Source organism: Hydra vulgaris, chromosome 06, assembly GCF_038396675.1.
Source record: "Hydra vulgaris chromosome 06, alternate assembly HydraT2T_AEP".
Lineage (NCBI taxonomy): Eukaryota > Metazoa > Cnidaria > Hydrozoa > Anthoathecata > Hydridae > Hydra > Hydra vulgaris.
In genome coordinates, this window is record NC_088925.1 from 22,090,001 (window position 1) to 22,110,443 (window position 20,443).

Below are 20,443 nucleotides of genomic sequence, written 5' to 3' on the forward strand. Positions count from 1 at the left end.
AATAGAAAAATTCAAAAACAAACCATCTCCAATATAATCCAGCGTGCTGAAAATGGCTCTTAATACAAGAGTTATAGAAAGTATTGCCAGAAAAATAAATAAAAACATTAAACACCTCAAAACAATGTTTGATCACCCTTGTGTAGTTTCCCAAAGACAAGATGCTTGGAAATTTGAATGTAGCACAGCACTGATAAATTACTTGTTAAAAAAAAGACCAGCATCAGTTGCCATAAAATAAAAAAGAAACCAATACAAAATAATGACCAACAAGAAAAAAATTTCTAAAAAAGTGATCAGAATTCGCAAGGAAAATAGTGCATCATTGATGAGACTTATTTTACTTTGGCTCAAAGCTCAATCAATGGCAATAGCATTTTTTATTCAAGCAATGTTAAACAAATTCCTGTGCAGGTAAAATATAGAAAAACGGTAAAATTTGACCAAAAAATGCTTGTTTAGTTGTGCATTTCTTAGGGGGTTTTTTCAAAAGGGGTGCCAAAAATGCACTTTGTCCCTGGCAGTCTTGCAGATAACCAAAATCTTTATTCTGAGGGTCTGTATCAAGAAATGGTTATGCCAGTTTTTACAACTGCTTCGCACTTATGCCAGTTTATACTTATGCGAAGTGGTATAAAGTATTTTAAAATTTGATTTTGATTTTTATGAAATTTATTCAGTCTTATATTCAGTCACACTTTTATTAATAGCCCCAGTTTTATTACTTGTCAACACGTTATTTTAACAAATTACGTTTTATTAAGTTCTTAAGTAACTATCTTAAATTTAAAGGATTTTATACTTTTTGTAAACTTGAACATTTACACTTTGCTTAATTTTATATTCTTTTTTTTTTAATTCTGAATTGTTTTATTTAACAATTAGTTGAACTAATAATTAGTTGAAACAGTTTTTTTTTAGTAAATTTTCATAATTTGAAACTTAATTATTAATCAACAGTTAGAGAGAAACTGGAATTCTACACAATTGACACAAAAAATTTTTTTTACTGATAACATTATAAAGCTAGTACTATGTTATTTTTAATAAATGTAACTTTAGTTATGCTTTTGTAAACTTGATCATCAACAGCAACTGAGTATCACAACCAGGTTACCAAAAGCAGTTAAAAATTGATTAACAGTCTTCATAATTATATTAATAATTATATTATTATTTTTCTTTTTTTAGATTTATCCTGATGTAATGATGTGTTATAGATAATTTGTTAAAAAGATATAACTTATTTATTTTGTTAAATAATTTGTTATAAATTATTTATTAATTGTAAATAAATTTGTTTCAAAATTCACAAGCTAAATATACAACAAAAAAAAAATTTAAAATTAAAACTTAAATAGAAATTACGCAATTGAAGGGTGGAGAGAATTCCCTTTAAAATGAACTTTCTTTGCTTGTGCATCTCCTCCCTACAACATTATACAGATTGTGAGAAGAACAAAATTTATAACAATGAAACAATAAAAATCAGATATTAATACTATATCAATATAGTATGCAACAATTATAAATATAATATTTAGTATTTAAACAACTATATAAAAAATTTTTTTTTAAATTTGCGCCACAAAAAAAATTCTCTTGGAAAAAAAAGAAAAAAAAAAAATTCTCTTGGAAGGAAAGAAAAAAAAAAAATTTCTTGGAAAAAAAAGAAAAAAGTCTTGGCATCTGTTAAAGCAATAAACCACTTCTTCAGATGATGCTGACGTGTTATATAACTTTGTTAAAAAAACTCAGCTATAATCATGGTTATCATAAAAGTCTTTTTTAGAGGGTTGGAGAGCCCAAGGAAATACAGTTTAAAAAATTTTAGGTTTGTCAATTTTTTCAGTTATGCATTTTTACACTTGTTTTAATTTTGTTAATATAGACATTAATCCTGGACAATAAACAATGTTCAACAAACAGCAGTGCTCAACCGTAAATATTAATAAAAATGCAAACCTTGGCAATGTTACAGTTAATTTTCTTTGGGAGTTGTATAGAAAAACCTAAGGAACTGAAATACAACTTCATCTTTTCTAAAGCTTAAAAAGTATGCCATTTTTTTTTTCAACTTTTTTAAATTACCAACCTTAATAACACTAAGATACTCAGCTACAGCAGATCTTCCTTGTTGAGAAAGTTTACGAGCTCTTAGATCAGCAACCCAGCAATGAATTCCACGACGCCCACTATATACCCATAATCGATGCTCAAATCCAAAATCCTCTAAAAGCAGACCAAAATAGCAATAAACACAAGCAGCATATTATTAAATTAACAAATAACTATTTAAAAAAAACAATAAAATTATCAAAAAGAAGAAAATAAAAACAGAATAAAAGCAGTCAGAGCAGCACAAGGAAATTAAAATAGAGAAGGATCTTAAACCACATTTTATTTGTATAACATCTCAGGGGGTTTTTCCCTCTTTCCTAAAAGAATATAACAACCTTGCTGTTATATTTTTAGATATAATCCAAACCCTATTCTTCATAAGTTTTCATAAGTTAATTCCTTATTTCAGTATGACTTGGTAATTTGAATTATTAAATAATTTCATATTTTTTGCTGAATGCATTAACAAGGAGAAAAGTTTCAACAATTATAACATTTCATTATGAAAAAGGTGGCTCCCTCTTCCATAGTGCTGCCCTCTTTTTGATATAACCTTCTAAAGCTCTATCTAATATCTTTAAAGCCACTGTCATTAAAGGCCAACACTTGTTGCAAACTGACGCTCCACTAAAAAGTAAATATTTTTAAATATTTTTGATTGAAATATAGTCATTAACAAATTAAAACTATTCTTAAAATCAGTGTTTATAACAAAAATCTTTTATTTTTCTACATAAGAGGTTTTTAAATTTTTAATACACATCACCTTACATACTGAAGAAAAAAACTATATTAAAAGCAAATTTAAAAAAGTTTTTAAAACTTTTTTTATTAATTTTTGAAACGCTTAGGAAATCAAAACATTTGCCATTTTAAAATAATTTTTGTTTTCTTATAATATATTCTCAGCAGTATGTTTGTGATTGATGGAACCTACATGACACTCTCCTGACATGTACCATTAAATTACTCCTGATAAAACTCTTATTAAACTTGTTTTTATTTTTACATATATATTTTACATCTATTTTCAATTTATATTTATATTCAAAAAGAATATAAATCTAATTTATAAACAATGGGTTAGCTTAAAAGTAGTAAGCAGTTATTTTAAAAGTTCGAAGAAAACATATATACATAGGGTATGGATTGGAACTTCTGTATATTTCAAGAAATGTTAAAGACCATGTGCAGCACTGTCAATTTTTTAATTTTCAGTTAAATATTTATTATATTAAAAAAAAAGTTTGTAATGGCAACTTAATAGAATTTTAAAGCAAATAATCAAATCCAATTCCAGATTAACTAACTGCGCTGCTTAGCAGCCGAATTTGGATGAATTTATTGTACAATAGAATATCACGAAATAGGTACAGAATGTAAATAACACCAGGAAGCACTAGTGGCTAGATCTAGAACAACCAACAAAATTAATCCAAAAGTCAACTTACACTCCAAAAAGGTGTTGCTTTTGGTTTGGTAAGATGTACACAGCATTGTATAGTGAAACTGCTTTGGCCAAGCACCACAAACTAAACAGCAATCTACTAGGTTCAACTTGACAAGCTTCGAATGAAGCACATTGCAAAATTGACAGGAGAATTTATTGGAGCTTGAATGGGAAGTGTTGCCTCATTAGCCCTACATACCCAACTTGATGAAAAAAGAATATTATCTGTTCTAATCACTAAGTAACAGCTTGTGCAATGAAAGATTTTGCAATAAGTAGGGATTTTGATAGCATTTTAATTATTTCCTTGATTTAGGCCAATAATATTTTTTAACAATTTTTAGCCAATAGCATTTTTTCTTTGCCTAAGCATTGACAAGAGGTCATACATAATAATATTGCATATATTGTTGAAGAATAATTATGGGACTAAAAATAAATAATAAATAAAATTTTGTCATTACTTTTCACCCAACCCAATAGATTTAAAGATTTCATATTTTTAATAACAAGTTTCATTTAAAATATTTGATGGAGTAGACACATCACACAGTGTAGATGCCATCAAGAAACTGTATTGACATTGTATTGAATAGTATTTATTATTTTTTCTTTTTTTCAAAAAAAAGGTAAAGCAAATATTTAAAAAAACTTGACATCCATATGTACAAATTCTACTTTCTGCACCATCATTCATGCCAGCAAACTATTTTTTCACACTTTAGTATAAATGGATTCTTTTCGATTAGTAATTTCAATTCACGATTTCGCTTTTTAATGCTAGGAAAGGAATTTCCATTTTTGAAATGATAAAGAACTCTTTTCTGAAACGGAAACTGAATTCTGCACATTTCTGAGAATTCAGAATGAACAGTTCATTTCCAAAACAAATCTTCACGACATTGAAACAATTAGAATCTTTAATAACTTCTGAATGTTGGTGAAAGCAACTAACCAAGGAGAATGATAACTTTGATTTAAATACAAATTAATTATCATTCAGAGTTACAAAACTTGGATGATGATCCTACTTGTGGAAGTATCAAAATAGCTTAGAAGGCTACACTTTTTATATATATGTCAGTGTCACAACCCTTTCTAAACCCTTTAATTCCAAAACATGAGACAAACAAAGTTGTAGCAAAACAAAGTAATTTCGGGGAGAAGATAAGAATCAAACTCGGAATGCTTTATCACTACGCTACTATAACATGATGAAGTGAAAGAATTTAAAAACTTAAAGATCTAGTGTGTACATTTCAGAAATTTTTATCAAAAAGCATTGATTTTTTTTTTTGCTTTTGTTTTAAATAAACAAGGCTGCAAACAACCACTATTTGACTTGAGAGTTGATAGAAAGCAAAGAAAAGAGTTAATAGAATGTAAAGGAGAGAGTTAATAGAAAGCAATTTTTATCTAAAAGGGGAGAGGACCTCATTAGAAAAAAAACAGCTCAAATATAACAACAGTATTTCATACAAGGTCAAATAAGAGAATTATGCGCTAAAAAATTTAACCAACAGCTTAACTTCTCACTAAACCTAGTTCAACAATTAAACCTAGTTCAACAATTAGCGCCGCTATTATAAAAACTGTCATTAAGAACACCATATTTTGACAAACCAAAGCAAAACAAGTCCATATAGTTGGTCTCCTTAGTCCTGCCCATGAAACACAAAGAGCACAAGATGATTTAGAAAAAGTAAAATAATGTATATGGATCATTTAAATTCCAAAATGCTTTCAGTTGCAAGTTGTATTCATGGTGATGGCACAGCAGATCTCCCAATTGTTCCAATTAAAATCCCAAAAAATCCAAAAATCATAGTAAAAAAAAACTACCTATATAAACTCACGTTTAAAAAAGTATGTAGAAAATGTAGTTAGTACACACAACAAAGAAAAGAACTAAACTGATCTTGAAAAATTATGTGAAAAAAAGTGTAGTCATTTGCTAGCAAGGTTATTCATTCAAAAGTTAAAAAAAAAAAAAAATTATTTAATTGATTATTATAGCTATTTTTTTAATTTATTTTTATAATTCAAAAACTCTTATTATATTTAAAAAAATAAAAAATAAATAAAAAATAAAACTTGCAACAAAACATATCATATCTAATGCAATATTATCATATTTATACATACTTGGTAGCAATTTCAAAATACAATAAATTTATTTCAAACTTACACATAAAAATTTATTTCATGATAAAAAATTTTATTATAAAATTAGAAGAACAAAAATATGAAAAAAATCTATGTAAAAAAGTAAAAATATTATAATTATTTTAGATAAAATATCAAAACTTTTCTTATATATATCGTTATTAAAGACTGTCACTAATTAAAAAGTTGTTTCTGTTATTTAAAAAGTTACATGAAAATCACTAGAAAGGTTTTCCAAGGTTTATAAGCATGAAAATTTAATATGATTAGACATATCTTTTATTTTACTTTTATAATATAAAAAATATATATTTATATAAAGGAAAACAATTTATTTACCACTATACAAGTTTATTATAAACAATTACTTAAACTTTTTGAAAAAAATATATTTAAAAGTAACATAAACAATTAAAATAGATTAAAGTATCAAACTCATTCATTCAAAGTTTAATTGCAAACAATTGTTTGCAAGAGTACTTGTATTTTTATTACCAATTCAGAAGATACATAAATTTAAATATGCAAATAAATATGAAAAATGCAATATAAATATGAAAAATGCAATATAAAATATAAAAATGCAATATAAATATGAAAAAAACAATATAAATATGAAAAAGCTTATATAAGATAATAACCCACCAAAAAAATAAAAAACAAATTTTAAAGACTCTTGTGTATTTAAATTTTTTTTTTTTAAACTTTTGCGAAGCCATAAATTGCTCGTATTAAATGAGTTAGAAGACCATGGGCATGAGCCATAGTTTGCCATGAATTTTTTTTAAATATCAGATTTCAATTACATTGTCTTTAATGCCACCTAAGATGTGAGAATATCTGGAAAATCATTAATGTAAATTAAAAAGAGTATAGGGCCAAGGATAGAACCTTGAGGAACCCCTGAAGTTTTAGGATATGAAGAAAAATGCTGTCCATCTAGGACAACTTTTATACTGCAATTGGAAAGGAAGGATTCAATTAATCTTAAAGATGTTACCTGATACACCGTAAGAAGAAAGCTTATGGAGAAGACCAGCATGCTAAACTTTATCAAAAGCTTTAGAAATGTCAAGAGCAATAGCCTTAACCTCTCCTCCTCTATCTATTGTGCAATAAAACCTATCGGTTATTACTGTTAGCAAATCAGCTGTAGAACAAGAAGATCAAAATCCGTAGTATTAATGTATTAAGTGTTTCTTGATTAAAGATTCAAAAACCTTGCTTATTATAGAAAGTAGACCAATGAGACTGTAGTAGGAAGTAGACAAAAATTTTTAAGAAAATAGGGATAACAGATGCTGCTTTCTAGCATGCCATAAAACAAGACTCCAATAGGTACTTGTTAAATAGTTTTGAAAGTATTGACGATAGCACCGGAGAACACTTCTGTAAGACTACAACAGGTATGTTGTCTGGACCACAAGCTGTAGAGGAGACTAGACAGGAAATTACTTTAGATACAGAAGCTGGAGTGATACGATGTCAAGCAATGGATCAACCTGTTTGTCGGCAATATCAGGTAAAACACAAATAGTGGAATCAACTTGTTTCCCTGTGCAGCAGCCTTGCTCTCCAAAGTTCATATTCGGAGTTTTTGAGACAAGACATAAGTCTTGTCTCAAAAACTCCGAATTTGAATTCGGAGACAAGACATAAGTCGAGTAGAGATGGTTAATGATTTGGGTTATATACAAATACATATATACATTTTTTTCTTTTTTAAACATCTTTGCTTCCAACTAGGCTGCAGGCAACCATTAATTAAAGTTGGAAGTTAGTGGAAGAGAAAAGATCAAGATTGTAGAGCAAGATAACGATTGACAGACGACTTAAAGGATTGCAAATTATATGAATCAGGAAACCAATATGAAGGAAGCGAATTCTAAAAAACTGATGTTTGAAGAAAAAAACCAGATGAATAAGAGCACTTAGAAGCAGTCACAGAAAAAGGATGAGACTTAATTGAATGACGAGTAACATGAGAATTAATTTTAGTAGACAGCACAAGAGATGCTAGCTCTTTAGAGCAATGCCCATGATAGTATTTGTAGAAAAGAGAAAGAGAAGCAACATTATAACAATGTGATAATGGTTGGAGGTTGGCTGCTAGAGCAGGTCCAACTAAGCTTACAATGTGTTTTTGCACTTTGTCTAAAAGAGAAAGGGCATCATTAGAAAATCTGCCCCAGATATGGCAACAGTATTCCATAAAATGCCGGATTCGATATTTATAGAGATAGAGAATAGAATCCAAGTAAGAAAGTGTCAAGCTCGATAAAGAGATGCAACCTTAGCAGATGCTGAATATACAATGGATTTGATGTATGATTTTTAAGTAAGAGTTAATCCTAGAAGATGAAGGGTAGATGACTCATTGAGTGCATTACCGTTCATAAATATACAAATATCTAAATTATTGCGATAACAATTGGCTAAAAAAATTAGGTTTATCTGAATTAAAGTTCACCAGCCACTGTGAGCCCCATGTTCTAGCAGAAGTTAGATCCTTTTCAAGCTCAAATGCCCCCTCCAAGCAATCAGAGAGTGTTGGTTTCTTATCACGACAAGAATAAATGGTTGTATCATCAGCAAACAATGCCACCTTAGATGTCAGAATATCTGGAAGATGGTTAATGTAAATTAAAAAGAGTATAGGGTCAAGGATTGAACCTTGAGGAACTCCTGAAGATACAGAATAAGAAGAAAAGTGCTGTCCCTCGAGGACAACTTTTATACTACAATTGGAAAAGAAGGATTCAATTAATCTTAAAGATGTTACCAGATAAACCGTAAGAAGAAAGCTTATGGAGTAGACCAGCATGCCAAACTTTATCAAAAGCTTTTGAAATGTCAAGACCGATGGCCTTAACCTCTCCACCTTTATCCAATGCACGATTAAACCTATCGGTTATTACTGTTAGCAAATCAGCTGTAGAATGAGAAGATCGAAATCCATATTAATGATCAGAAAGTAAGTTATTAGATTCAAAATGAAAAATAAAGTGTTTGTTAATTAAAGATTCAAAAACATTGCTTATGAAAGAAAGAAGACTAATTTTTTCCAGTAGGCTGGACAACAGGACTTTGATAAGCACTCGTTGGATAGTTTTGAAATTATATACGGTAGCTCCAGAAAACACTTCTGCAAGACTATAACAGGTATGTTGTCTGGGCCACAAGCTGTAGAAGAGTCTAAGCAGGAAATCACTTTAGATGCAGAAGCTGGAGTGATACGAATATCAAGCAATGGATCAACCTGTTTGATGGCTATATCAGGTAGAACGCAACTTGTGGAATCAAGAAATGATATTGATGAAAAGTTTTTAGCAAACAATTCAGCTTTGTCTTTAGGTGAGGTGACAAAGTCTGAACCATACAAGAGAGGTAGAATAACATATTTGCCCTTATTTTTGATACTGTTAAAGTTTCTCCAGAAGTCACGAGAGCCTAATTTTTGTGATGAAATACGAGATTTCATGACCTGAGAATAGAGAGCTTTGGAAATATACAAAACCTTTCTATAATGGTTTCTAGCAGTAATAAACAATCTGTTTTCGGAGAATTATTTTGCTGATAGATATGGAAGTAATGGTTTCGATCGGCAATTGCAGCACCTCAATGTGAGGAAAACTATGGAGAAGAGTGAGGTCTGACCTTGAATTGTTGAGAGGGAATAAAAGATTTTATGCCAGCCTGAATCCAAGAAGTTACATAAGAAGCACATCAGCAGAAAGACAAAAGGCTTTACCCAAGGGCCATCATAAAGAAAATCACGGAAAGAGTCCCAGTCAGCTTTAAGGTAATTGTTAGAGGTAAAATGATAGGGGGATTCTGATGATGAAGAAGAATAATATGATAGTTTTAGAGAGATCAAACCATGATCAGAAGCACCTAAGGGTGAATATAAAGAAACTGAGCACTGACTAGGATCAGAAACAAGATATAAGTCGAGTAGAGAAGGTAAATGATTCTGATTGTCTGGAAAGCAAGTTGAAAAGTTGACTATTTGTGTTAGAGATTGAGAAAGGCAAAAGTTGTGGGCCTTAATACCTACAGAGTCACTGACACTAGAGACAAGCCATTCAGTGTGATTAGAATTAAAATCACCAACAGCAGTGATATTGGCTGAAGGATAAAGTGGGCTTGGTCAATATCATCAGAAATAACATCAAAAAGAGTGCAGAGATGAAGGAGAGCGATATAGAACAAAGAGAAAGGCAATAGAGTGAAGTGGTGCTAAACGAAAGCACATAAAAGAATAGTTTGTGGATTCAAACCTAGTTTCACGACAAATGTGTGAATTCTTACGAATGTAAATGCCCAGACCAAGCATGTGACTATTGGAGTCTTTACGAATTAAAGGAAGATAGCCAGCAACACTAAGATCACAAGATGAGACAGCTGAACTCAAATTAGTTTCATAAAGAGCAAGTAGGTCTGGCGAATTTTGCAAGAGATAAGACTCAACAGAAGAAAAGTTACTTTGAAAACCACGAATATTAGTGAATGATAGGTTTAGAGAACTTCGTGATAATGATGGTTTTTTGTGTTTTATAGTTTTTGGTACTTTATTCATTTTTAAATTTGTTAAAGAACTTAACTTAAAGCATAGATAGTACTCAGTACACTGTTTAATAGCCCAAGTAATTGCCACATTACTATTAATAAACCCTAAGCCGTAACAAAGGGCTCCAAATGTGGTCTTGGCAATGCACACCAAAAGTACAAACAGGGATGCCATTCATGCACAACATGGAACTGTTAATACTTTGATATTTTTCAGCTGTTGATGGAATCAACCTCTTTGAGAGCTACCACAGAGTTTGGGAAACATGACTACCAGCCAGCCTCAGAACCATAAAACTGAGTTTTAGAGCTGTACCCTCATTGATGAATGAGTTGCCTAGTCATAAAATCAGAGATACAAGCAAAACCCATACTATGAGTCAAGAAGATGCAGCATTCAACATCCTAAACTGGAAACAATGTATAAAAAATACATCTGCGCCAGCCTAATTGATGAAAAAGGGGTGCAAGGCTAGTCAACAGATAGAATCTGTTTAACACTTAAATATAAAAAAATACATATTTTTATCTATATATATTTATCTATAATATATTAAAATAATATATTCTTCATACTTAAGCAAGAGAACAAGGGGAAAAAAATCATTTTCCAATTTTTTTAAAAAAACATTAAAATCTTTTTTTTTTCTTTCAGATTTTTCCTTATAAAACATTTTTTAACATTTATTATTTCCTTTATATATTTAAAATATATGTATATACAAACTATTTTCATAGACACAAAAAAATCGTTTATTTATAGTTGAACTTTGAGCTTATAAAAAACTTTGATTTAATAATTTTAAACCATAGAAAGGCCTTACCTGCAGCAAGTCCTTACAGTATCATAATCTGTCATGTCAATATCAAATACAAGCTCTTTTTCTTCAGCTTTAAAAACTCCAGCTTGCAACTGTTTATTGTCTTTAGGCTAAATCAAATAAGATTTTGATTGGATAAAAAAAAAAAACTATTACCTGCTTTACTATATAAAATAACTTAAATACCTTGTAATTATATATAGCTCCTATGTCAATTTTATATGGAACCTTTTTTTGCATTTCTTTTTCTAATTCATTTGCATCAGCAAAAGATAAATAACGAATATATATGTCATCTTTCAATGTAAATGAAAATTCACGATTTTCAAAGTAACTTTTTGAATCTGACACATTAAATTAAACTAAATATTATTATAATATTACAAAATCAAAAATACAAACTGAATAAGTATAAAGTTGTCAAAGAAATATAAAATTCTATTAAATAAAAATTTAAATTCTTGATATATAGATGTTTGAAATCATTTAACCTTCTCCATATTGCAACCACTTGTAATAGAGCTTGTATGGAAACAGTCTTTTATAATATTGCTTCAATAAATCAGTTAAATCGCTTTCATTATAAGACTGTTGTGTTAAAATCTTTTCATTCATCTAAACAATTCCAGAAGTTATTTTTCTTTGTATTGATTTACAAAGTTATGAAGCAAAATCTATTCTATTGTATCGAATAAGTTAAACAGTTAAACTACAAGTCAAACTGTATAAAGAAAACAATAAAAACAAATTGTGAAGAAAAACATTCATAAATTTTAGCATCCAAAAAAATTGTTCTTAAAGAATTATACTTTGAACAAAAAAATTTTGTTCCTAAAGATACTTTCTTATTATTATTTAATAATGTACTTTATGCAAATACTTGCAGTTTGATCATTTTTTTAATATAAAGAGATTTATAAAGATTAAAAAATCAGAATGAGTAGTTTTTATTTTACTGTTACCATTTAAAAATGTATTATCCAAATTTGATGACAACCTTGATAAAAATAAATAATAATAACAATGACAATAATATTAAAAAGTATTTAAAAAGTATTTTTTTAACAGTTGGAAAGTTATTTTTCAATTATTTACTTTTACCTTTCAGTTTGATACTTTTAATTTTATCACAATGCTATAAAGATGTATATAAATAAATAAAATAAAACCAAACAAAATTTTTATTTTATTATTACCTAAAACTAACATGACTTAATTGGCACATAGTAATACAACATAATGCATAGTACATAAATAATATTACATGCCTTAAGAGGTATTCCATGTGTGGAACAAGAAAGAAGAACAAATTTTCAAGGTTTGTAACCCACCATCTCAGATTTTCTTCATACTTCATAAAATTGGTCACCTATGTAATATGACTACTTTGCAAAACTTTAGCACTGATATCATATTGGTTTTGGAGATATTGTTACTTTAAAATCAGCTAATTTTATCAGGTTTTTTTGTTTGGCAAGATTTTGTGAACAGTTGGTATTTTATCAAATGATAAATGTCATAAAGTGGTGTACACTAAATCAAACAGATTGAAAGATATATCGAGCTATTTAGAGAGAGATAGAAATTTATTATCATGAAGATCTGGGCTTTCAGTATCAAATTTTAATGTTAAAATCTGTTTAAATCATGAGCAATTTTTACCAAGTTTTAAAAGGCATAAAACTAATATAAAAGATAAATTTATTTGTTCTTGAATTATTGTGTTGCTTCTTTTTACAAAGAATACATCCAATACAATTTTAACTAGTTTTAAAAACTTTGAGTTTTTTTTTTTATTTCTTGAGTATATTATTTCCTAAGTTTGCAAATTATTTTCATTTATAGTATATTTATAGGTGGTTTGCAAGAAATCACATTCAACTGGTAAAAGATATGTATTTAATTGGTATGGAAACAACACCTGGTTTTAAAATGTTTACTTCCTGCTAATAAGCAAAAAAAAGAAAGATGATTGGTTACCTTCACATGACAATAATGAAGATGATTTTCTGGAACAAACATTTTTTGATGAAGATTGTTATGACAAAAAAGCTATAAATTATCTTTAATATTAACACAACAGACCTGAAAAATGATGTTACTGAGGAGCCCAATGTTGAACATTAAAAGAAAGCTGATGATCTAGATAAGTTGATATTTTCAATGCAAGAAAAGTTGAAAATAAAAAACTAAAGAGAAAAGATTTTGATATTGTTTCTAGAGTCATGGCCTTTGAGGAAACGATGCAAAATATTTAATACATCAAAGTCAATCATAACTAAAGCAGGAAAACTTAATTTGAAAAGAGAATATTAGCACTTCCAGAAAAAACTAATATTGTTTAAACTGATTGAGATATCATTGATAAAGTGAAGAGCTTTCATTGCAATGATCAGTTCAGTAAGCAGTTGCCAGGTATGAAGGATTTTGTAAGTGTATCCAAAAATAAACATATATCAAAGCGATTACTTCTTTGCAATTTAAAGGAACTATTTATTGAATTTAAGCTAAAACATCCTCTGACCAACAAAGGATTTTTTAAATTTATTTAGTTAAAGCCAAAATGGTGTATCTGTGCTAGTCAAAAAGGAACCCACGGTGTTTAGATATGTACAATACACCAAAACCTAAAGATTATCCTTAGTGCAGTTGGAGAAACTGGATAAGAACTTATTGAGAACAATGTTTATTGTAGAGAATCAAGGGAACTGATAGGCCATAGATTAAAATTTTTGCCCTGGAACTCAAAATGTTCTCAATAATATAACTACAAATCTATTACAAAATGAAGGATCGTTTGAAGAGAATGACAAAGTTGATTGAGGTGAAATACTAGAATACAAACAGTGGAGTAGAACAGATAAAGCCTTTAAGTTACACATCTACAGTAAGTGAGTTCATTGAAAGATTTTGTGAAAAGCTTGATAGAATAAAACCCATTATTATATTGCTAAAGCATAAGGTAAATATTTGAAAAAATAAATTGAATCATCCATACTAAAAATCAACCAAAACAATGAAACTATTGGTTTGGTTAATTTTTCATTTGACATACAAGATGAAACCCACTAGTTTAATTTATGAATTAATTAATGCAAGTGGGCTCTGGTTTCTGATAGACTAATTTTTATTTAAAACTTGAATTTGTTTAATTTTTTAGACCTTTACTTGTATAACGATGTTTTCATTTTAACTATCTAAATAACTAAATGGATATTTTTTTTTACCATGGAAATGTTTAAAATTAGAAATTTTTAACATCCGGATGTATTTTTTCATTATAAATTTGTTTAATCATTGGTGAAAAACCTCAAAAAACACACTTCTTAACTTTGCACCAAAACACTCTTCAAAATAAATATTTTAATAAAAGCAAAAAAAAATTCACAAAAACTTTATGCTGCCATATTCCTATTAATATAGCCCTAATTTTTTTTTATAGAAAACAAATACTATTACTATTGGTAATTGTTTTTATAGAAAACAAATACTATACTATTGGTGCTAATTAACAGCTTAATCACATGTCTAGTTGAACAGTGACTCGTAAAACAAAAACTATAGTAAAATCAAAATGGCAGCCAAACGAATAAAAACTGCCAAAAATAGCTGATTTTAAAGTAATATCTCCAAAACCCATTTGATATAAGTGCAGAAAAATTGCAAAGTAGTCTAATGGATTATATAAATATATTTATTTGTAAGGTAGCAATATAAATAATCATTTTTAAAAAGTATGAAAAAAATCTGGGATGGTAAATTACATGCCTGTTCCACATTGTCATGGAATACCTCCCAATGTATACTTTATTAAGCATTTATTAATCTAATACTTAATTTAATATGAACCTAAAAGTATGAACCTAAATAAAGTATTGATAAATAAATACTTAACAGGTTATAATACTTAATAAAAATAGAAAATATAAGACTAATAGTATGGACCTATGGTAGTCTAAATAAAGTGGTCTTAAAGCACTATCAATAGTGTCAAGTCAATAGCGTTTATTTAGGTAAACATAAGAGTTGACAACTAGTGAAATACAGACAACTTAAATAATATTAAGGACAAAAGCACTCGATAGAAAAACCACCCAACAGATCTTTTATTTATAAGTTTTTTAAGTAAAAATTTTAAAATGTTTTTACTCTAAACGCAATTACAATCATTTAATTTTTTTTATAAAATTTACAGTACTATTTAAAAATATTTTAGATGACTAGCAAAGATCACCACAATCAATTAACACCACGCATGTTCAGTGCATATTTTTACTAATTTATGCTAAACGTTATGAAGAATTGGACCATTTTTTTAATAATACAATTTGTTTCTTTTTAATATAAAATAAATACCAAGTACAGATAAGTATTTAAAAAAAAAATACTATTGATGAATTCTTTAACTACAATTTACCCGCGCAAAATTTCGGACGTTCAATAATATTATTCCCAACAATATTGGCAACAACATTTTTGCACAAAAAATTCTTGTGAATGTTTAAAAAAACCGTGACGCTAAACTTACGGGTTAGTTGAAAAAAGAGAAGCAACGATATATGATGGAAAAATATAGAAGCTGCAAAAAGCTTTTCGGTGTATTAGTTAAGGCATATCGGCCAAGTCAATCAAAATTACAAATTAAAATTGAATGGCGCATCTTTTGGAATGCGAAAAACAATAATCCTGATTTTCAATATAAATGAAAAGTTAAGATTCCAGAGCTTCAAAAACCGATGAAAAACCCGAACGGAGAACGAACCCCACTATTAATTCATTTAGCTTTTTTAAGTCAACCAATAGTTCAAAAGCAACATCATTCAGTTCAATCAGAACTAATTAGTTTTGTCAACCTTATCAGTTCCAGTTTCTCAAAAAAGTAGTTTCACTTTTCAAATATCAAGTTTCAATCCCTGTGTCATCATACAATCAATACACACTCCGACTTAAAGAAGACGTCTTAACCAAAAAGCTTTCAATTGTGGAATCAAAGCTTATTACGTTGTTGTTTGGAGAAAAATACGGGACACTGTCTCAATATAATAACTCAAAAATAAAAGATTTTAAAAAGAAAAAAGAAGTTTTAAAAAAGAATTAAAATCTCCTGAGCATATTCGTCACCTGAGCGTATTCGTCACCTGAGCGTATTCGTCACCTGAGCGTATTTTTCAGCTGAGGGTATTCTTCACCTGAGCGTATTCGTCACCTGAGGGTATTCGTAAACGACAGAAAGAGTTCAAAGAAATGAAAAAAAAAGTATTGGATAAGACCTTAAAAAAACCTTTTATCAGTTGAAAGAAGCTTTGAAAAAAGAAGATTTCACATAGATAGATCAACATTTTATTTTCATCTTGCATTAAAAGATACTCACACAATAGATTTTTTTTTCCATTTATTTTGTTGTTTAGCAATAAATAATATATATATATATATATATATATATATATATATATATATATATATATATATATATATATATATATATATATATATATATATATATATATATATATATATATATATATATATAAGAAAGAAGAAACTGTCCGTTGAACAAAGAAGACAGTAAAATCGTGTCAATAAGCACCGTTTTTGTATATGCAATATAAAGTATAAACTTTTCTTTTTTACAATGATCTTTATAAAGTAAAGAATTAAACAGACAGGGGCTCAAAGAAGATAAAGATGACAATGTGTCATCGCAATTTTTTTATAGAGCCCTATATATATTTAGAATAATAATAGAATATAAATATTAATTTAAATACCCTAATGGGCATAAAAATTCTGCACTGATCAGTAAATCAAATAAATATAAAAAAACTGGAAAAATTTATTTTCAAACTCTAACTTATTCCAACAAGATTCCAAGCAACCACAATTAAGTTATGAGTTACTTTAAAATAGAGAATAAGTCAAAATACTAGGAAACGGTAGCTGAAGACTTAAAAAGTTCTAGGTTGTATAAAAATGGAAAACATGAAGAAAATAAGAGTTATAAGGATTTTTTGATGTGCAAGGTAAAAAAAAAAGGATTATTAAAAGTTTTTATAGCATGAAAAGACAAATTAAAGTATTAGGATGCAACTTGTTGAATAAGAAGCCAAGTAAGAATGAGTTTTGGTTTATTGTAATAGAGATTTTTATTGTTGGTGTTGTTCTTTTTATTACATTTTAAATAAGCATTTTGTTACAAGATTTAAAATACAAATATATAATAATATTTATATATATATATATATATATATATATATATATATATATATATATATATATATATACAATCATCGTTTTAAAAAATAATGTCGTCGAGTACCGCTACGAAATGTTCTTGTTAAAATTTATAAGATCGTTACAAGATAAAAAATAAGTTAGCAAAGTAAGAAACTTATAATATTCCGTTATAAATACAAGGTGCGTTATATATATTATACATGCAGATTACAGTTGTTAATGATACCTATTAATTTTTATAAATTGATGTTAAAATAGTGGGTAAAAAGGAAGATCACTAAAAAATATCAGAAAGATATTGTTAAATATTCAATTGTAAAAATGAGTTCTTTAAGCTTTTGTTTAAAAGAAAAGTAGTTACTTTGGTGAATAAATCCCTCAATAAAATTTTTTTAAATTATTTTATTCCATAAGAATGGTCAGCGATAATCAATACAAAATTTAAAAGATTTGTTTGAAAAATGGGCTGCTAAATAAAACTATCATTGAGTAAAATGAATTTATTTTTATCTTTCGATGAATATAAATTATGGAAAGAAATTTGGGATAAATTTGTTTTACATTTAAACATAAAACAAAGAATATTAAAAATATTAGGCTCATATATATTAAAAACTTTCATTTTAAATAATAGAAGCTTGGCATGAGTATAACGGTCTTTAAAATATATAAGACGTGCTACAAGCTTCTGCCGACAATAAAGAGGTTTAAGTTAATTTTTATTTGTACTACCCCAAGCAATATTTGCATAGTTTATGCGACAATGAATTAATGAATTATTTAATTGTACGTTTAATCAAAACATTTCTTGTTTTTTACAATATTCCTGCACTTTTTGAAATTTTACTTGATAAGTTTTTAATGTGATTTTGCCATGTAAGATTTTCATCTATACAAACACCTAGAAAGTTGGTTACTGTTACTTTTTTAACTTGTATATTGTCAATAACAAGTTGTTAATTGGCAGTTCATTTTTTTTTATAAGAGGATAGAAAAGAACCTATTCAGTTTTATCAATGTTAAGAGATAATTTGTTACTCTGTAACTCGATGTTAACGTAATGAAATAGAGTAGGAATGCTTTTGTGAGACATAAATAAATAAGTGTCATCAGCAAACACAATTGTTATTAAATTCGAGGCTTTATATAGATTATTAATATAAATAAGGAAAAGAAGAGGTCCTAGTATGGATCCTTGAGGAACTCCACATGTAATATTTAACAAATTTGATGAAAATGTTTCATCGGCGTAAAAAAATCGTTTACGATTAGTTAAATAACTTTTACACCATTTTAAAACATTGCCTGTTACACCATAATATTTTAATTTTTTAACAATAATTTCATGATCAATTGCATCAAACGCTATCGTTAAATCAATATATATTCCCAATGTGAATTTAGAATTGTTTAATGAGTCTGATATACTTTTTGTAAGCTGAATAATAACAAGCTCTGTTGAATTTTTTTTTTTGAATCCATATCGCATGTTATATAATAATTTGTTAGCTAAAAGGTGATTGTATAAAATTTTAGAAAAGTATTGAGGATAGAAATTGGACAATAATGTTTTACATTAGCATTTTCTCCCTCTTTAAATATAGGAATAATTTTCGCTTTTTTTAAATTTTTGGATTTTTTTGGCTAGGTTTGGTCCTAATGATACAAAATATTTATTAAATCTACTTTACTAATTGAGGCCAATGATTGCAACATTTTTTTGTTATTAGTTCCCAAGTGCGTTTTGAGTTTAATTTGTATTTTTCAAGTAAACCAGTGTAGTATATTTTTTTTGTTTGAATTTTTCCTTGGGCGTTCAAATAATCTAGCGCAATTTTTATAGATGGTCTTACTCTCAGTTGTTTTTGATTTTAAATATTTAATATAAAGTTTTTGTTTAATTTTAAAAGATTTTAGAATACCCTTAGTAATTCATGGCGATTTAATTTTTTTATGTTTGTAATTTACTTCTACTTTTGGAAAACTGATGTCATAAATTTCATAAAAAATTAAAAAAAAAAGATTTATCGACTAAATTAATGTCTTCAGTAAAGTTAATAATGTCCGAATTAATTAAAGATACCTTAAAATGAGGTAACTTTGGCCAAATTTAAAACCGTTTAATTTCAAAATTTAATTATAAATAATGAATAATGTTGATATAAATTGCATTAGGTGTGCATTAGTTGTCAAAGAAATAAATAATTAAAATAAAAAACAAAAGTTTTGTACCTTTTACCCTTCTTTTTCAAACTTTAGGGTGAGTCAAAGTCACCCCTGTAGTTGTGGTGACTTTGGCCACCAAAAAGAAAATTATAATTATTGATTAATCGTTTCATATTTTACTATTAGGATTTTAAGGCATAAAAGTATTAAAAACAACAGCTTGAACCTATCTTACAAATTTATTTAAGATATAAATTAGATAGGAATCTTAATAATATTTAAAACTCAAGAAGCTATGCATCAATCATCAAACTATCAGCGCTGGAGTTATTCAATAAATTATCTGTAATTATTTGCTGTTCAAGAGTAGATACCTTGGTTTTTTTTACAACAGTCATTTTTTTCTTTGTTTTATTTGTATTTATAGCTGCTTGCATTTAACTACATCAATTGATGATACACTTTTTCTTAAGACAACAGAGGGTTTATGTCTCTTTTTATTAGGGGGTATATGATCATCACCTCTAGCTTCAAGTAAATGTTGTATGAAAGAATTGCTGACAAGAGAACCTATTTCTACAGTGACATCTTCATTTGTAAATATTCTTTTAGAAAGTCTATCTAGTAACTGCTTTCAATCAAGTGGGTATAATTCAGTTTTTCTGAAGCCTACCTTCATACATTCACAACCAGGTTATTCAATTTTTTTCATGAGACATTTGAGCAATGCTGGAGACTGGTCTTTTGGAAGGAAAGGAACTTTACGTCCTTAGTCACTTTCCTTCCAAGTTGTTTATATTTTCTCCACTGAGTCTTCATTGGTCAAAAATATGCAACATCCAATGGCTGCATTAAATGTGTGGAGTTAGGAGGAAATGCGATATATTTAATGTTATTTTCTTCACACAAAGACAGT

The 20,443-nt window shown here is 28.0% G+C and overlaps 1 protein-coding gene across 1 annotated transcript in view; it reads right to left on the reverse strand.

The window, feature by feature from the left end:
• LOC100206443 (DNA primase small subunit) overlaps positions 1-11,808 on the reverse strand; it is a 57,357-nt gene extending 45,549 nt beyond the window's left edge. The window contains exons 1-6 of the mRNA XM_065799583.1: positions 11,619-11,808; positions 11,314-11,471; positions 11,131-11,237; positions 2,675-2,748; positions 2,096-2,232; positions 1,369-1,430 (exon numbers count right to left, since the gene is read on the reverse strand). Coding sequence (XP_065655655.1) covers positions 1,369-1,430; positions 2,096-2,232; positions 2,675-2,748; positions 11,131-11,237; positions 11,314-11,471; positions 11,619-11,742 — 662 coding nt within the window. The 5' untranslated portion in view covers positions 11,743-11,808. The remainder of the gene's footprint in view (positions 1-1,368; positions 1,431-2,095; positions 2,233-2,674; positions 2,749-11,130; positions 11,238-11,313; positions 11,472-11,618) is intronic.
• Between the last annotated feature and the right edge of the window lie 8,635 nt (positions 11,809-20,443).